At 42.4% G+C, this 20,462-nt stretch overlaps 1 protein-coding gene across 1 annotated transcript in view; it reads right to left on the reverse strand.

Moving 5' to 3' along the window:
- SLC7A14 (solute carrier family 7 member 14) overlaps positions 1 to 20,462 on the reverse strand; it is a 106,263-nt gene that overhangs the window by 29,793 nt on the left and 56,008 nt on the right. The window contains 4 exon segments of the mRNA XM_036015728.1: positions 1,854 to 2,056; positions 3,828 to 3,909; positions 3,911 to 3,963; positions 3,966 to 4,064. Coding sequence (XP_035871621.1) covers positions 1,854 to 2,056; positions 3,828 to 3,909; positions 3,911 to 3,963; positions 3,966 to 4,064 — 437 coding nt within the window.

Consider the following 20,462-nt stretch of genomic DNA (forward strand, 5'->3'; position numbering starts at 1 on the left):
GCAGGAATTTCAGTCCTGGCACCAGCTAGCTAAGTGGCCTCAGGTGAGTAACCCAGCCTCTCTGAGTCTTGGATCCTCAATCTGTAAGTTGGGTATGGCTGACACTCCATTAGAGTTTTGTTGTAAGAGGTGATATAATAGTCATAGTGAACAATGCATGATTCCACAGAGCACCTAGGTAGTGGATAAATCCTAGCTTCTTCCTCCTGTCATTATCACTATTGCTAGCCGCCCAGTGTGCACGTAAAAAACATCCAAAATTTATTCTCTTTTGCAAACATTTGGTTACCACTAGTTTTTCCACTTGATAGCTGCAGAAAACACCTGAAAGCACAGAGTTAGCTGTTGGCTGAAGTCTTATAGTAAGTCCATGGTCCCACTAATTTCTTACAATTGTTAAGAAAATGGTGAGAAACAGTTTTTTGTGTGCTATCATGGAAATGTAATTGAATCCAGGAAAACATTCTTTTTTTTGTCATTCTTATAATTTGTTGTTTCTCTTATTTGACAGGAAAGGAACAATGTGTATCATAAGAAAATATAGTTCTGAGGATCTAGAATGGGGTCAGCAGTGTTTCTTTGTCTCTTCTGGTTTTAACCAGTCTCAGGATTTATCCACTTTGAGGAGGCAGAATGAACTTTGTGGTTCTGTGGAATTCTTACAGATAAGCAAAAGACTAGAAATCTTGGCTGAAATTGCTTCCTCGCTTATTTCTCTGCATTGAACAGCATGGCATGGTTCAGAATAACAGAAGTTATTTTGAATGTTCTCCAAGAAAGATTTCTGGTCCATGAATGTCTTGAGGAAAACAGTCTAAGCAAAAGCTACAGAAGCAAAACTGGAGGAATCCTGGACTTGCTTCTGCCACCATTTTAGGCAGGTTTTGCCTCTTTCAGCCTCAGTTTCTGTATCTGTTAAATGAGGGGGACAGGACCTTGGTGACATTTAAGACCTCTTTCAGTCAAAGTTCTCTGATTCATGTTCTACGTTTTTAAAAAATGGGCTAGCAAATCTACCAATTAATCCATGATAGTTGAGCATTTTAGTCATCCCAGAGAAAGAATCCAGGTGCACCTGAGAACTACCTGTCACTGGGGTGAGATCTGAAAATGTCCTTCTGGTCCAGCCCCTCTCTCTTGCCAACCCCCAGGCTGCACCAGGTGGACTTGTCTGTGTGAACATGCCACTAGAATGGAATTCACAACCTGCACCTACTGGGCCCACTCAACTGCCTTCAGACCCCTGAGGGACTAACCACCTTGGGTCAAACGGCCAGCATTAGATTTTGAAACTGTTTGTTCCCTAGTTCCATACCCAGGAAACACACCCCCTTCCCCACCCGTCCACTCTTCCCGCTTCCTTTACTGTCTTGTTTGTTTATGGACTGACTGTCATCTGAATAGACTACGGGGAGATTCTATGGGTTTTGGAGTCAGATAGTCCTGGCTTTGGGTCTTTTGTATTTACCTACACTGTATGCTTAATAGCAAGCCATATGATCTCTCTGCATGTGAGTTTTTTCATCTGTAAGACCAGAATGTAAATATTTTCTTACAAGTTACTAGGAAGATTAAATAAGCTGTTACATGCAAAGCAATTAGTAGGAGGCATATTGCAAGGGACCAACATACCAAATCTACCATTGTTATCTATAAAATAGGATCTTAATAAATGTTTGTGAAACAAATAAAGTAAGAGCCACTCTTCCAGAACATTCCAATGAAAAGTGAGGAAAGGGTGGCATGAAGATAATGAAACAGAGCAGCATTTTCTTGAAAATATGTCTCAGACTAGTCACAGGGTGGAAGGCAGAGGGTGTGACAGGTACACCAGGATTTAGGAATGAACTCACCCCTGACCAGCCGTGGGGCCAAGAACTGGCCTTCAGCCCAGTATTCCTATTGATGAAGAAGAGGCCTGCAATCATGATGAACACCCACACTGCCAGGTTCAGCACGTTGAGGACGTTGTTGAAGCCCACGGAGTTCTTCACCCCCAGTGCGACGATGATCGTGACAATGACTGCAATCACCAGAGCCAGAAAGTCTGGGTAGACTCTTCACCTTTACCTAGAGAGCAAAGACACGAGTTAATAATGTCCCGAGGGATAAGAGGCCATGCAAACTCCAGCACTGTCGCAGGCCATCTGCACTCTGCTCTGAGAAGGGTGGTCAGTTCGTCACGGCCAGAGGAGAAACTCTGTGTGTGCATGTGTGTGAGTACACACATGTGTGCCTACACTGTGGTCTACAAGTGTCTATTTGCACATGTGAAGGTTTTGGTATGTAGGTAAGATGACCTGGTATCCTGGACTGAAAATTGGATTACATAGTAGGACAGTCACAAGAGTCCTATGGAGCCATGCTACAGAACATTTGAAGTTAGGACTGTCCTGGGATATTTGGCATGTAGATATAGGTTTAACATGTTATTTGAAAGCTGTTTTATCTTCATTTTTGTTTACTCTATGGTCCACAAATTTTCCTTTCCAGTCCAGCAATGTTTTCATTACTAGGAAAAATTGAAATGTATGTCTTTGAAAACTATGGGAAGAAGGGTATACTTTCCATTTATGTGTATGTGGTTGTGAAGAAAATGACCAATGAACACGCCCTGCCTGCTAGGTCTTGTCTGTTAGCCAGTGGACTCCTGCCCTCTATAGAGTGGAAAAGACACAGCCTCAGTAGCCAGGCTCCCAGATTTCAGCTGTACTTTTGCCCATAACCAGAGAGGTCAAATTAGACTAAATCGCTGTTAAGCACATAGGGTAAGCAAGCACACAGGACCCAAAGCCAGGACTGTCCGACTCTTTGGGCAAGTGTCTTATTTCTCTGGACCTCACCTGTAAAGTTAGGGGCTTTGATTGCATGATTTTGGAGGACACTTATAGACCTAAAATTCTATGAAATCAGCATATGAGGAGATGGGGTCTTCATATATTTTTATCTTCTCCTGGGACCTGGATACTCAATGTTTTTGAGTCATTTCTTCAGAGATAGGGACACTGGAGTTAAATGACTTGCACTGATCCCCCAGAACTAGTCCCTGGAAGTTCTGGGGCAAGACCCCAAAGCTTCCTCAACTAATGTCTAGCTTCCCATGAACGTGGAAAGATAAAGTCAGACATAAGAATGGAAAGTGGGTTGCAAGTGATGGACAGAGCCTGAAGTCTCCAGATAATTGTTACGGGAGCTTCTTATTGTTTAGTATTCACTCAGTTCCATTACCCAACCTTGACCACTGCTAGACTGGAATCCATTTTGTTCCATTTTAACAATGTATATTCTTATTTAAGAGTTAATATTTGCTAATTTATGAAAATTTAAGAATCTGCTGAGGAAACCACTGAAGAATTTCTTGACAGGTTCTTACTGCATTAGTTTTATTTTTATATAGTTATTAACACAATACATGATTGTGTGATTTGCATCCTTTGTCACATGCCTTGCATTAAAAACATTCCATGTTATTACAATAGTCTTCCTAGTCATTCTTTTAATTTCTAGCTACATAATGTGCTTTCACAATTTACTTAGTTATTTGCTCCACTGTAGAATATTTAGGCTGTTTCTAATTTTTTGTTATTATAAATAAGGCTGTAATGAACATCTTTTTGTAGAAAGCCTTATGGAAATTAGACTGATTTCCTTAGAATAGATTCAGAGGGGAAGAATTACTTGGCAAAAAAAAAAGAAAGAAAGAAAGAAAGAAAGAGACAACATTTAGGCTCTTGTTATGTTTTTACCAAACTGCGTCCTGAAAGGGGAGCACATTTATTTGGCTCTTCAGGTCTGCAAGTCCGGGTGGGAGGACATGGCAGTCTCACCCAGGCCATTGAGGGTTCCCACGCTGTTTACCATCCAGCGGCTGAAGGTGTGGTTTGCCAGCGAGTCAAACATGCTGCTCAGAGGCACTGGCGCCAGCTGCAGTGCCAATCAGGTACTCCAGGATCAGGTTCCAGCGATGAAAAATGCCACAAACTCCCCGACAGTGACATAGCTGTAGGTGTAGGCCGACCCTGTGGTCTTTGGGACTCGGACTCCAAACTCGGCATAGCAAACACCTGCACGGACAAACACACGTGGGTGGGAAACTTCAGGAGATGAGCTAACTTCTTGGTGACTAAACATTTGGGGTAGAAAATGCTGGGAATCTCTGGGATTATAGAATAAATACAGAGAGTTTTATGTATATGAATCAATTCAACACCAGTAATGTTTCAAAACTTACTCCTGAAAACTTTTAACCTGAATGCCTGGAAGGCAATCAGAACTCATTTTAAGGAACTATTAGAAACTGATCTTATTTATTTAGAAAAATTTGCATCTGTATTATGTTTTTCTGGCATTGTTCCTTACGTGTTAGATACCCTGAGTGAATGTGGGCCTGACTCATTTGACCCCCACAACTGTTCGCACCAGGGTTAGATTATGTATAACATTCTTCCCTTTCATTTTTACATACTGCAGAAGATGCATCTCATTTGAGAGTAATACTTGCAGTGATTCAATATCTAGGGAGCAGATAAAAATTTCAAATATAATAAACAAGTAGTTATTTTTTTTTAAAAATTTAAATTTTTATTGATTTGAGAGAGAGAGGAAAGGGTGGTGGGGGGTGCACAGAGAGAAAGACAGAGAAAGAGGAGAGAGAAGTTTGTTGTTCCACTTATTGATGCATTTATTGCTTAATTCTTGTGTATGCCCCGTCTGGGCGTCAAACCTGAAACACTGGCATATTGGGATGATGCTCCAACCAACTGAGCAACCCAGCCAGGGCTAAAAGGCTAGCTATTAACAAGGAAATTTAGTACATGCAAAAGATAATTTAATGAACATTTTTAGAGTACCTGGCAGGTTGCTAAGTGCTGGGAATAAAAAAAAGACCAGTAAGACATGGCCTTGCTCTCGAGAAGAGATGCCCCAGAAAGTCATCACACATGGCAGGCTTTATTCAGATAGAGAAATGTATAGGAATGAGAGCAGAGAGGAGAGGAGTGTGCATGAGCTGGTTTGGAGGAATTAATGTGGAGGAATTAACTGGACAAAGAGGCAGAACATGAAGTAAAGATATAGCAGAGGGAGATAGTATGAAATATTTGAGTGGAGGGGAGTGTGTGTATAGGGGGTACTTGGAGGGTCAGGGCCCACTTCAATCAGAATTACCTGTTGAATCATAATTTTGGGAGATGGGTACCAGGAATCTGAATTTTAATAAACTCGCTACTTATATTTGAAAAACATTCATATATTGCCTCATTCTCTGTTTAATGGAGTTAGAGATCAAATTAGAAAAAGGCTGGGAATGCACCAGACTTCTGGGGGTTGGGAGAGTTTCCTACATCGTGCTGGTAGCTCTGGATGTGGGGCCAGTGGGTGGGGTACCAGGTTGGAGGACAGATATAGGACAGGTTGGAGGAAACACAGCAGGAATGGGATGTAGGAGAATGTCAGAGGGAACTCAAAGCAAACTTCACCTTCAGTCCCAGTTTTGTTAAGGGCCAACCCTGAAGCTCTCTCATCACAAATCAGAGAACAATAGTTCACTCTTTTGTGAATAAAGACAGCAGGTTTCTTCTCCTTTAGAAGGGGAGACATCAATGCAAAGAAGCAAAAATAGTGATGCCGAAAGTAGTGACACAGTGAGAGATGAAACACAGCGATGCAACGTCTCCTCTCCTTCCTCTCAGTGACATCAGTTATCAGGGTGGTGTGCCCGTATGGAAGGAGCCCTGACCAGTTGGGCTGCGCTGTTATCTCAACTCTACCTCGGACCTGTTCCACCTTTTCAATTCCGTTTCCTTCTTTGTGAAAACAAAGGGATTTGACCGGGATGCTCTCTGAAGGGTCTTCCTACTTCACCACCCTAGGATTCCACCTGCTATATTGAATTTTGCTGCGAAACACATTAAGCATAATCCAAATTTTCTTTTACATTAATTACTATGCTGTCTGGTATCACAGAGATGCTACAAGGGTTAGCAGAGCTGTTTGTCCCTACATTAAATGGCCCGGGCTGCTTTTATTTTGAGTTCCTGTCTCAGCCCCTCTCCTTCCACTTTGTAAAACAGTTTTCCATCTCCTTCTTGGAGATCAGAAGATCAGTTGTTTCTCCTTGTCATTGTCACAGGGTTTACCCTGAGGAGTCAAACCTCCTTTCTAAATTACTGCTTCTAACACTTGATGTTTGAATTGTTACAGAGAGTCTAGAATTACGAGGATGTGGTCTTGGGAGGAAGACCTGAAGAACGCTTCCGTGAGGAAATTGTAGGGTGTATAAGCACCAAGTATGAGGACTAGATGACATTTTCTCTCTTGGAGGACTTTTGTGTTTTCTTCCCCTGAAGAGAGCTGACTTCACACACACAGAGTAGGTTGCTCTTTTAGCGCAGCCTGAGGAAGGGATTAGGAGGCAACTAACTTGTCTTTGGTGTAGGATCCACAATTTTAGCCAATAACTCTTATATGTTGTATGAGTATCTTCTCTCCACCTACCTTTACCCCCTAATAATATATAAGGATTGCAGCAAGCATCAATTTGCAAATTTAATTTGCAAAGGCAGTATTGTGGAGTTTGTGCAATCAAACATCCTCTTCATAATATTTGATCTGCCAAATCAAATGTTAAAATACTCTCTTCATGATCAGAACCGAATAGCCAAGACATCATTAGGTGTTAGGGAGGAGCCTGATGCACACTCCCAAGTTTGTAGTGGTTCTACAGATGCCAGCAACATCTGATTATTTCAGTGGGTCTCCTAAAACACTTATGCCCCAGCATTCACACATTGAAATAAATATTTTTTATTAAAAATTGCTTTTCCTTCATTTATATTTCATACTCAGGGCACATTCTATAGGAAGGTAACATTAGCTCTAGTTTGCATTTCATGATAGTAAAGGAAGCAAAGCAAGTATTTATTACTCAAAGTTGATTTGGTGCACTGGGTGAAGAATCACTATTTTAAAGGAGAGATACATTTCTAAATAATCTTTATTCAATTTAGTATGTATTTAAAAAGTTCTTCCCCCAGAGTTACCTTCCTAATCATATTTGCCTGGGCTAGTGTCAAAGAGATTTTGTATTCCTTGGCTAACCATCAAGTGATTGGAGAGAAAGAGGCATATCGACTCCAAAAGTATAACTGTGTAGCTGGAGAAAGTCAATATAGAGTAGTGTTGAAGTCCAGATAGCCATCAGTGTGGGACTGTGTCATGCAGACCACATGATGGAAGTTTTCCCATTGGAGTTGTTCAGAGATAGCAGGACTAGATCCTTGAGAAATATGGAGGATTCATTTCAGCAGGACTAGAGGAAATGAGTAATTTCTCATAGCTTGTAACTCTGATATCCTTTTCAATTACCCACTCTTTAAGTACATTACAAATGTATCCATGTTTTCATTTTGTCATAAACCTGGTATTCTACTTTTATTCCCTAAACTATTTTTGATTATATGGACACATTGCCAGCCTAAAAGGCAGTCAGACTTACACATTGAAAAGAGGATTGGGTCAAGATATCAGGAGGTTCCATATTTGGAATATTCTCTATAAGCCATCTCATGTGTATTTCAAGTGGTGCATGATTTGGGGCTCAGAAAAATTCAGTCCCTTTCGATGTGAATTCTTTCCAACTCAGAGAGTCTATGGCTCTATCATATATCAGCACACTAGATCAGCCTCAGGTTAAACCCGAGAGACTATGTACTTTGTTGAACTTTCCTGCTGTGCCTGAGACTATGCCACACAATTGCAGAACATCACTAGGTGCTCCTCCTCCTCTAATTTCATTCCTCACTCACAGCCTGCCCTGGCTCTCTATGCTTCTCTTAGAACCAGGAGGCCAATATTCTCCAACCTAAAAGAATATAAAGGAGAAGACCCAGCTAAGAGTAGGCAAGTGGCAGAGAAGGGTCTCTTGACTAAAGAAATGTATTCCCCTCCACAGTCCACCAAAGAAAGTCATTAGATAGATAGCTACTTTTTAGAAGTATTCATTTACCTGGAAAGATTTAATCTAGTGGTTGTTCGCACTTGAATGTTAATTTCTCTACTCAGATAAAGAGGTTTTCTCATTAACATGTAGTTTAGCTTATAGACTAATTTTCTAACCTACTTATCAACTAACTTACCAATTTCCTAAGTAACTCCTGACTTTCTAATTTCCTTCCTTTATGTGTTGCACATTGTTAAGTGCCTGCTAAATTGATCACGGTAGTGAATACCAGAGACACACGGTAAGTAAGGCATGTCTCCTGCCTGTGAAGCATCTATGTTTCAGTCAGGAAAGAGTTGAATAAACAGATGATTCCACATGGCTGGTTTTAATGCTACAGAGTATTTATGAGGTGCCCTTGGAGCTCTGTGGGTCAGCTTGGTCCTTGGGGATATGGGTCTTTGGTTGATAGGGGAGCAGGGAGGAAGGGGTATGACTTTTGAGCTACATCTTAAGGGTGAGCTGGGTTTTGCCAGGCAGAGAAAACATGAGAAAGGGCAGTTATAAGCAGATGCAAGGCTTAGCTGGGTTGACACACGAAGGCCACTTTGGGGATCGAGGAAGCTGAATCTGCAGAGGTGGACTCGGAGTAGGTCATTGAGGGGGTGGGTCCTTTTTAACAGATGTGGGAATCTACTGAGAGGACTGGACAGTTTATCTACTTCTATAGTTTTAAACCTTTGTCTTGGTTGTAAAAGCCCCTTTGCACACAAAGTCTTATTTAGGAACCTAGTACATAAATAACTAAAGGTAAGGTGGCTGTGTCTGAAGAGGGCAGGAGACCTGAGGCTGGCCTGTCCAGGGTCTCCCTCATCCCACACCTTCCCCCAGCCCTTGACCCTCCTCTGCAGATGCACAGGTTATACTGAGCATGGTGTGGGGACAGGTGTCAACTGTTCCTTGGGTTTGATATGACTGATCCCCAGACTGAAGTTGCACATTCAATTAAATACAGAGCTGGGCTAGAATGGAGGTCTCCTCATATCCACTCCTAGGAGCTTTGAATTCATTCCTTTATCCAAAAAATTTATAAGGTGCCATCTCTGTGATTCTATGTTAGCTTTAAGGGATTCAAAGATGAACAGGAAGAATACTATCCCCTTTTTTGTGGGTCTTATAGTCTAATGGAGAAGACAGACCAGAAAACCCACAATTATAATAGAACAAGAAAGGAGATTTTGGTTGCAGGGAGTGGGAGGGAAATGCATGAGCTGCTGTAAGGAATGGCAAAATTGAGTTTTGAAGTCAAGTCTTCTGACAGCCAGGGGGACTGTTCAAAGGGAAAGAAAGTGTCAGGAGATATGAGAGGGAGTGGGGGCAGTGTTCCAGAAAATAATTAGCCAGGCCTGAGTTTTCATTCAGCCCCCTAGGATCAGTAACATCCTGAGTGTGGCTTGGAGTTCTTTCTTTGGGCCTTGCTTTGTGTGATGGGCACAAGTTGCAGGCTTCGGTCTGATGAGTTGTTTTGAACACACTGAATCTACAAATACTTCATTCTGGGGAGGTAGGAAGGTTGGGATGGGCTGATCTGGCAAATGGATGAGGTCACTGATTCCTCATTCATGAAGGCAATTTCCCCGGAGTGTCAATTATCCATCGTCTGTCAGACACAGGATGGAATCCGAGGCTGGGCTACCCTGGTACAACTCACCACTTGGGCCCCAACATGTCTTTAAGAAAGCCCTCACCAAATATAGCACTGCTGAGATGGTGATTACCCATTTCCTTTTCATTTTCTTAGTTGTCTTAAAACATCTTTGTTCTGTTTATAAATTCACAGCAGGGCTAAGACATGTTATATACATTGCTGTGGTTGCTAGTGCTGCTTAAATTGGGAGTAGGGGAAAAGGAGAAATCACAGAGAAACCTCAGAGAGTATAAATTCTTTCGGAAACATTTGTTTTCTCAGTGACACTGGATTCCAGATGATGGGTGATGATGTACCCCAGTCCTTGCTGTCCCCCTTGAGAAGCAGGTTGCTATGTTCTGAGAATCATCTGTTTGCCCCCCATCCTATGGGATGCTGTGGGATGCTGTGATCTGCACCCGTGTCTTCCTCCTAGTGTGCTTGATACGCCAAGAAAACCATGGACCTCTTCTTCAGGGGGTAATCCATCAGGCTCTCCCTCCCTCCCAGCTCCCTGCTACAGTCTCTTCTCCCTGAGCAACCTTGGCCACACACCTGTCAGCAAAGACCAGACAGTTTTTATAAGTGTTTTATAAATTGTTATATAATAGTAACAATGTTGTTATTGTTAATGTGCCTGGAAACACCTATGTTTCTTTGCGTCCAAGAAGAGACTTACACCTGTTCTGCCAAAGCAGGCCCCAGGTGGACAGGAAGAGCCTGTGTGTAGCAATTGGACAGTATCTTCAATCAGGGAGACTAGGACACCGTTAGTTCTAGACCAGACAGAGCTCCAATTAAAGCTGGGTAGTGAACAAAGAACTTGAAAGTTCCCCAAACTGCAGAATGAGTATATCAACATATCAACAGGAGCGGAAAAGCTGTCTGCAAGGTTAGAGAAGTGAGCCCTGAAACAGGTCGAGGAAGTTTAATAACGTGCTGATTAAATGTGACCAGGCTATCCATGTACTCTCTTCTCCAGCCCTCCCTCTATGAGAATAATTTAGAGGTTATTGGAGGCCTGATGTCTGTTTCTATAATGTGATGAATTCGAGCATTATATTGTCTGGTCATGTGATTGTTAACTATCATCATTAGTGTACATTATTGTCCTTTTTAAGGAACTGCATCATTTATAAAATGATAATGAAGATGGTAATCATAATAATAATGCTCATGTGGTTGCTTCCAGCTAGAGAATCCACAAGGTTAGCTGTTCCCAAAGGCTGGAGGTGACCTCAGGGTAACATCCAAGCAGTCTTGGAGGGGGAAAGGCATTACAAAATGGAAAGGCAAAGCCGTGTTTCTGCACACTGACCTGCGCTAGGCCCTCATCTGGTGCTCAGGGGAGCTGTGAGGGAGTGCCGAAGCCTCCATCTGTAGCCCCGCTTTGCTCCAGGAGAGGCAGTGAGGTACTATGGAAGCCACGCAGCCTCCAAAGAGAGACCCAGGGAGCGGTTATGATGATTAGAGATCATGCACATGAATCACGTTGCCCAGGGCCTGGCACACAGTATGTGCTTGATGAATGGCAACCAAAGGCATTACCAACTGTGGCCTTGAGCAAGACTCCAGGTTGTTGAGCCTTAGTTTCCCCACGTGGAAAATGGTGATGGCTGTTCCTGCTGTGTAGGCTGCTGTGGATCTTCAGGAACTCAAGCACGATTCCTGGCATATCACAGACCCTCCTTCTGTGGAAGCTGTGGCTATTATTATACACAAGGAAAAGGAATCTTGGAGAGAATGGCTTAGCAGTAGCCTCTGGAGTGTTTAGCAGGAGCCCTTGCCTTGGAGGTGGGATAAAGAGGTAGGAAGTAAGTGCTGTTGGCTGATGGTTTTAGAGACTCGGCATCTTCAGGGATATAAGAAATTCCCTAGAGTCCAGACTAAACCCTCGTGTGCTTGATTCACTTCTAAAACAGAATAGGGAAATGTTTCTTCCTAGGTTTTAAATCTTTAGTCTGGAAACAACTGTCTAATTCCAAAAATACACTTAGAAATGGTGAGATAGAAAGTTCCCATTTTCTTGCTCAAACTTTCGTTATGAGAGCTACAGCCCCTCATCCAGATGACCCTCATAACTGGGCTAAAAAAGGCTTTGTGCAGAAAGCAAAGGAGAGTGGGAGTAGAAATGACAACCAGCAATTCTGTCACCCAAATATTTAGCAGCTCATCACTCTGCAGGGGTGGTCAGTGCCCCTATTCCTAAGCAGATGGAAGTTACACCAACAGCGATGACTGACCTAAAAAGCTTCTGTGAGGTGACCAGGCCACCACCCTCTTGCCATGAGAATTTAATGGACAGAGTTAGAGGTGAACACCAAGAGAACACACCCAAGCCCTCCTGTGGTCTCCTCAACCCATCTGAGGCGCAGGTGGACCGAATTTCCACTGGGACAGGCTGCAGTCTCAGCAGATGTTCAGCAGGGTGAGACGCAGCAAATCTTTTTTGGGCCTGGATCTGCTCTCTAAGGAGGACCTTCCCAGAGACATCAGAAACCCCTCACATGAGGGGGTGCCATCTTGACTTCTTTGCAAATTGGGCCAACTTGCAGGGGACGTGGGGCAGGGCCAGAGACCCAGGATTGGAAGACTGATGGAGAGAATCTTTCGGGTGTGGGGGTTTGGTTAGAGCTCCTCCTTCTAGTTCTTCTTCCTCCTTTGATACAAACACCTACCACGTCTACCTTCCTCCTTCTCCCCTCCCTCTTTCTACTTCATGGCCCTCAAAATTTGAGAAGAATTCTATTGGGCATAACTATGGAATTTGTATTTTAAGGAACGTTGCCACCTACTGGTCTATGAGGATGGAAGGATGGCGTGTGCTTGGTAAATGGTGCTGTGCACAGTCCCTGTGTGCAGCGGACAAGGGTCTGCAGGTTGCTGTTCTTCCCGATTCTCCCCTAGATAGTCCTGATGGGTTGTTTCCAAGCGGGCAGCCCCTGCTGAATGCAAAGGCGCTGGTGGCATTTTAGCTGATTTTTCTGCAGGACAACTCTAGTAAAGAGAACAGCGACTCCCCTGGATTTGTTGGTGCCTTCACGAAAGAGGAGTTCCTCCAAGGAAAATATCAAGTGCTCTTGGCCAATTTGTAGTATTGCCTGCTCTCATAGTGAAAAACACTCTGAGAAATGTTTGCGAAGGGGCAGGCATTCGTATCTATGCTTCACGTATAAGAGAAATTCATTAACTTGGATATTTTCTTAAAAAGCCTAAGAAATTACAAGCTGAGGTATAAAGTTTCAAGATAAATAAATATAACCAAGAGCTATTAAATTTATTCCAAAATAAATTATCCACTGAAGTCCTGAGTTAATAGTATCTAACAATATGTTTGTGTGCATATGTATATGTATATATACATATAAAGTTATATATACACATATGTACATATGTATGCATGTATATATGTATGTATACATTTTCAGCTACTCTGCAAGGGATTTTTTTGGGGGGGCCAGATCCATGAAAATGGCCAGTGGTGAAGTCTACTATGAAATGTTTGTCATGCATATTAGCAAATCATTACTTTTCACACATGTACAGACACTCATGGGTGCTCAGTAAAGTACAGGCAGAAGTTGTCTCCAAGATAAATGCATTCCTTGGGTTGTTAAGTCAATGATTCCTCCTACTGCTTGAGAGTCCCTCTTCTCTTTGCAACTGTATTCTGTGAAATGTGGTGTCTGTCTACACTACACCCCAGAAACTGCTACTTTCAATCCATGGGCTGTCATGGCAATGGCCTTTCCTGAGTATTTCTGAAGCCTGAGACACCAGGGCTTACACTTTTAATTCCTTGGGTAAGAAGCTGTTCTTCCATCAGTTCTATTCTTACTCCTCTGCCCACTTTTTCTCTTTCTCCATCATTGCTTCTCATTTATCTTCTTTGATGGCAGCCATTTAACCAAGTTTGGCCCCTAGCTCTTTTATACCTTTTGCTTTGGTGATCTCATCAAAGGGATTTTCCACTAATTGCCAATGCAATTTGCCAGGAGTCCCCTGATTCCCTTGATGGTCATGGTACCTTAGCACCATCCTCTGCGACCTGGCAATGTGAGGAGGGATGTGGATGTTTGGAGCAGGGGGCCTGGCACGTGCAAAGCCCCTGAGCTGCCAAGGCCAGCCAGGTGGACTCTATGCACAAAGTCTGCCTTGTACCAGGTGTCTGAGGCAAAGGCTGGCACTTGTCATAACTTCTCTTTAAGGGTTTCTATCCGCATTCCCATCTCAAGTGGTTGTTCCATAGCCATTGTGCCTTACTCATCTCCAGCGCCTATTTCACTTCTCGGAGTTGAAGCTGCTTAAATATCGCGTGGTCAGAGATAGCACTTTGTCATGGTAACCTGTTTAATGTCCTTATAGCACTAATCACAATTCATAATTATTGTATTTATTTCCCTGTTTTCTGAGGCACAGCCTCTCTGTATGTTTTGAAGTATATAGCATTTTTTAATGGGGCTGGGCCACAGAAGTGGCAATTCCTTTTAGGCAAATATTTTCAGAAGTAAAAGCATACTCTTTGCACAAGGTTCATCTGGAGAAAGGGAGGGTAGGAGGCAGGCCTGCTGGGTCTTTTGCTGGGTATGCACTGAGAAGCTTCAGAGTTTAGACCAGGACTGCTCATCTGCATTAAGGACACATCTAGCCTTGTTAAGTTGGGGACCTGGCCAGTAGTAGTGGTAGGAGAATAATAATAACAGCAAAGACTACTGAACATTTACTATGCACACCAGTTATACTAAACACTTTATATATATATATATATAATTTTAATCTTATGAGATGGTTATGATGCATAGGCTGTTAATATTTGTATTCACAGATGATGAATCCAGGATTTAGTCAGGTTATCAGGACTCCCCAGTCTTTTCTGACAGAACACACCTAGATAATGACACTGTTTGTATGGGATGAGAAGGAGGTCATGTGTAAGGGGGTGAGGCTGCTCACAGGTAGAACGGACTAGCCTGGGCCCTCTGTCACCCCCGCCAGCTGCCCAGAGGGCTAAGGGATCAACATGTCGGCACATCAGTAATTTTGGGGATGCTCTAGGTTAAGTGGACTTCCCAAGTCACACAAAGTAGTGAATGGCAGAGCAGGGCTCAGCTACAGGGACTAATTGCTACGTGAGGTTGGTGTGTGTGTGTGTTTGTGTGTGTTGTGGGGGAGTTGAGGTATTGGATCTTTCTTTATAAATCTATCCCTTCCTAGATTCATTAAAACAAACAAACAAACAAACAAAACCTAACTCATACAGGCAATGTAATCCAAATTCTTCATTTTGCAGAGGGAGAAATTGAGGTCAAGAGATGTGAACAACTTGCCCAAGGGTCCCAAGCTGTTGGGGGACAGAGCTGGACCTAGATCTGATGTGTCCTGACTTCTGACCCAGGCCCTGTTGTCTGCTGCCGTGCTTCCAATTGTGGCACATGTGCCTGTCTTCTTTCTGTGCATCAACTCCAGGTTCTTTCTGAGTTCTTTCCTGTGTTCTGCAGCAACTCAGAGCTGGTGGCCACCCTCCGCCCCCAGCCATGCTAGGTGCTCTTGGTCTGCACTGTCCACTCTACGAGGGGCTGCTGAAGATGTAAAAGAAGCCCTGGTTCTTCTGGGGTTTGCTGGAGGAGACTCATTTTCACAATCAGCAATTTGAGAAACTTTCAAGTTTCTATTATATAAAATATGCTCACCTTCTCTGCACTGGTAACTGACATCCTTCCTACAGAGCTGTCAATCAGCCCTGTAAAGAAGACCTACATGCACTTCACAACACCCTTCTCACTGCTAACAGGTGACAGAAAGGTGACAGAGCTTAGAAGTCATTTTCGTGACCTGGGTTACAGAAGTTTTGAGCTAAAAAAAGTGCTCTCATAATCAATAGAATACAATGAGCAACAGGGTTTTTTTTTTTTTTGAAACCCCAATAAGAGTGAGAGTTTCCTTGACTCATTTGATTCTTTGATTACTTTTTGAATTTTGGGGTGTGTGCCTGCATGAAGCAGCTTAGGGGTAAGCGTCTCTGGAGCCAGATAGAACTCAGGTTAGACTTGGCCTTTGACACTGACTGCCTTATGGTCCCAGCAAGTCACCAAATCTCTCTGAGGTTTAGTTTTGACATCTACAAAAAGGGTATAATAATGGCACTTATTTTGTAGAATTTGTTGGGAGGATTATGCAACTGGTATTTAGCTAGTGCCAAGCACATTGTAAGTCTTCAGTGGTTTAGCTTTTAGGATTCACCATAAAATCAAAACACTAACATCAACCTAGCAGGGGGGTTGGGAGTATTAAATGAAGTGATATATGCACAGTATTTGCCTAATAACAGTAAAAACAGTAGTAATAATAATGATACCCCACATTTATTGAGTGTTTAATAAGTTAGGCTGTCTCAGAGACTTTACAAATATCAGGAGTAGCTGTGATCATTATTAAAATTTCAACATGTGGCTGTGTGTTTGAACACTATTTTGGAGTTCTCATCTTCCAGAGGCTTGAAGACTGGTGTGCACTTGCTTGTCTTTGCCCTCCTTCCCTACCCTCTCAATGTTGTTCCTCTTCTACCTCCCAGTATGGTTGAGAGCAGTTCTCAGACATGTTTGGAGGAACAAATCAGGGGAAGTTTGTGGAATGAATAAATGATCTTAGATCAGTGAGAAGGTGTTGCACAAGAACGAATCTCCTGATGTTCACCTCTCAAGTCTGGTTTCAATTTAAGGAGGGGAAAATGGTTTGCCCTTAAAAACAAAACAAGGAAACTCACCAGGCAAACTAAACAGACTCTGAATCTTTAGAAATATTCCTTAGCCATAAAAATCCAACCTGAGATGACCGCTGGAATGAGGAGACTCTGCTTAAACTTTACAAAGGTGCCCAGATCCAGCCCAAGGAGGACGTTGGGAGCCTCCCCTGTGGGAAAGGCATCTGCTTGATAGAGCTCTGCTCCCCTGACCGCCTCCCCAGGGATTCAGCTACCACGGGCTCACCTGCTGGTGAGTCAGAGATGCTAAAGAGCAGCTGAGGATGGCAGGACATATGAACTATAAACCCTAGTGCTAAACCATAAACTAAGAGGACTGAGAAAAAGACTACTCGGTTTGATGATTCTTTATTGCCTTTTAGGCCCTTCTCATTACTGCAATTTATTAATCCACATCTAATGACAAATATTGGCTTCAAAGATCTCAGGGGCAGCTTGCTGAAATGGAAGACCTTGAGTTTTGGGTCCTACAGACTTAGATTTCACTTCTGGCTCTACAATGAAATCTCTGCCCGCCTCTCAGGAAGTTGCTTTAACCTCCGATTGTTTGGCTCCTCATCTGAGGACAGAACTAAAATCACCCCTCCCTCCACTGTGTTGGCAACACAGACAGCAGGTGCTGCATGAAAGCACCATCTGCAGTGTCCTGCACACAAAGGTTAATTTACTACCCCTTTGGGTGTTCTGTGAGGGTCCTCTCTCTATACTGGACTTTTCTTTTTCTACTTTCACTTTGTGTCACCAGAATAGTGTTGTAGATCAATTATTCTAATGACATTATTTCAAAAACATTCTTATTTACTCTGAGTCTTTTCTCAGCTAAAAAAAGTACTTATCTTTTTTCCTTCAGCCTCCTTCATCCACCCATGCTCAAATTTTCTCCATCTTAAGCTCCTTCTATCCACTGTTAGGGCCCAGCGCTTCATAATCTCTTGTCTGTTCCATGCAGTATGCATACAACCCATTTCTTCACCTCTCTTCTCTCCCCACTGTTACTAAAATACAGATCTGGTCATGCCACCGAACTTCTCAGCACCTACAAAATGATATATATAATCTTGGTTTGGCCCCCAAGTCCCTCCCCTAAGAACCCATTTTGCTTAGTGAATTATCTTGATGGACTATTTTGTTGGGAGATCATTGTCTTTGAAAAATGACCAGGATGAACTTGGAGGGAGATAGAGATAAGCAAACTGCTCTGGATAAAATAGGGAACGAGCTTTAGGGCTTGACAGTGAGCAGGCTAAAGAGTATGAAGGAGAAAGGCTGCCTATTAATGGGACTGGAGGCTGGAGCCAAGAAGAGAGGGTTGATTGACATTCTCTAAATGCAGGAAGAATCACAGTGTCCTGTATTTAATTGTAAGCTTAGTGTCCACTGGAATGGACTGCCCTGTATCTCCCATCTCTGGCCCAAACTTTTCACAAAGTCCGCTGTACATGCAATGTACATGTTGCCTTGTTGGTTCTTTGGGGAGCAGAACTGGGGTGTCATCTAGTTGGATGAAGAGGTGAAGAAAGGGGCATTGAGAAGTGAAGTGGAAAATGGAGACAAAAGAGACTCCGTGGAAGCAGAGATTCAGGGTTGGAAAAGGTAGGAGAAAGGTAAGGCTCACAGCTCCCTAGATTTATTAAAGGGGCCCTAGATTTTCTAATTGTGCATTACTGGGAATCAGAACCGATTTTACTTAAATATTTCAGGACAAATTGACCTCAGCAAACTGGAGGGCTTAGGGGTCATACATCCATTATGAATCTGGCAGGGACAGCCAGTTTTCCTTTCTTTCCCCATCAACAGAACCTCTATAATACTGGGGTTGACAATATATCCAATCAGAAGACTACATTCTCAGCCTCACTTAAGTGGCCAAGTGTCTAGGTTGTAGGCAATGTAAGTAGTAGTTATAGAAAAAAAAAACAAAAAACAACCCACTCATGAGAAATGTTCTTATAAAGGGGACAGAAATGTGGGAAGTGACCTGCCCCAACTTTCTGTTCTCTTTCCTGCCTTCTGGAACTCAGACATACTGACTGGAGCTGCAGCAGCCATTTTGGACCTCAAAGTCACTTTGAGCGTGGAAACCACACATCTGGATGGCAGAGCAGAAAGAGCAAATAGCCCAAGACCCTGTGACTGTGGAGCCACAGCAGCAGCCTCCCTTCAGAGTTCTTTTACATAAAAGATAGGTGAAATTATCTCTCACTTTTAGTTGTCTATTTTATACAATTGAACCTAATCCAAATCTGCTAATACAGCAGCAGAACAGCCAAGTGAGTAAGGAGCAAAGTGAGTAAGGAGCTCTGGAGTAAGGCTGCTTTCACTCTGTCCCCTTTTCTGTCACCTCATAAGCGAATTACCAAACTTTTCAAAAGACTCTACTTTCTCATCTTTAATATAAAGATAATAACACCACTTATCACATAAGGTTTTTTGTGAGGATTAAGTAAAATGATGTGCTAAGCATTTAGAACTCTTTTGGTACATAGTTATGTACTCAACAAATGGTCGCTATTGTTGCTACTATTACTATTATTACTATTACTAGTATTACCATAATGACTTCTCAGGTTTGGTGTTCATCTCCATCAATAAGCCATGGCCTTCTGGGGTAGAGATAATTTCTTATTAATTTTTGGTACTGCTCCAGGACTGGTGGTATATGGTGGGTACCTAATACATTGAGCTATAGCTTATTAGATTTTTGCCAACTATTTCTTCTCAGTAGATGATAAAAAATGACTGGCATTGTACACTGGGCAGGGGACTGATGCTGTCTGTGTGTGTGCACTGTCATTTTATCCTTACCCAAACCATCTGTGATACAAGCTTGAAGAGTTACTGTAGAAAGTGCATGAACTTAGGAGTCAGGTCTATATTCTTTTGGGGGTTCAATTTTTTGATATTAAAAGAGAACTGGAAATAAACTTAGAAAACCAGCTGTCTTTTATATGAACTCAAGTTCATAGGAGCCTCTTAGGGAAGGTTGCTTATAATGGCCAGATGTCACTGACGTAGTGGCTTTGCTCTGTGTTTCATCCCAGTCACCTGAATTAGAGAACTTCGTGAACCATCTTTCCTCCATCCATCAGTCTCTCAACAGAGCTGTAGGTGGTAACCAGGAAGAAAAACTATTTTCCCTCCCTAGTTTCTTCTTCTGGTATATACAAAATGGGTTTTAGCTCTGGTAATTGGCATGGGGTTTGGTTGTGGTCTGCTGGGCTATTAAAGGGTGGATCAGACCTTTTGGACAGAGGGCAAAGGTGACAGCACAAGCCGTTTCCTCTGCAGTGTCCCCCCGCTGTGATGGGCTGTGGGCAACTATGCTGTAGGTGCCAGATTGGTAGGAGGAGTGAGGGAAGTTATTGTAACTTTGGGTCTTGTCAAATTGTAGAGAGAGTCACTCTCTCTCCTAGTCAGTTTTCTTTTATATTATAAGCAGGCTAGCATTGTATGAAGAGTGAGGCCACTAGGCTAAGAAAATCTCTTAAGAATCTGCTGGCCAAATAGTTTCTACTCTAACATACATTTCCTCTTCTTATAGGTCATGGCTGCAGAGAAGGTAGGTTCTGGTTTCTATAATAAAGCTGTCCTTAATCCTGGCTGTACATTTGAATCCTCTGGGGAATTAAACAAAAACAAAAACAAAAACAAAAACAATCCAGGCTCTATCCCAGTCCAATTACATTAGAAGCTCTGGGGATGGAGCCTGGGCATCAGTATATTTAAAAATAAATAAACAGAAATAAAAAACCCTCAAAGATGAGCCACAAACTGGGAGAAAATATTTGTGAAAACATACCTAAAAAAGGTCTTGTATTCAGAATACATAAAGAACTTTAAAAATTAAATAATAAAAAATGAAGAACCTAATTAAGAAGTAGGCAAAAGATTTGAACAGACACTTCACTAAAGAAGCTATGTGGATGGCAAATAAGCACATAAAAAGATGCCCCAAATAATAATAATTCGAGAATGTTATCAAACCCACACTGAAATACCACTAGATACGTTTTAAAGTGGCAAACAAACAAAACAACCACAAAAACACAACCCATAACAGTAGTGAGTGCTGGCAA

This window comes from Phyllostomus discolor, chromosome 2, assembly GCF_004126475.2.
Source record: "Phyllostomus discolor isolate MPI-MPIP mPhyDis1 chromosome 2, mPhyDis1.pri.v3, whole genome shotgun sequence".
In the NCBI taxonomy this organism is placed as follows: Eukaryota; Metazoa; Chordata; class Mammalia; order Chiroptera; family Phyllostomidae; genus Phyllostomus; species Phyllostomus discolor.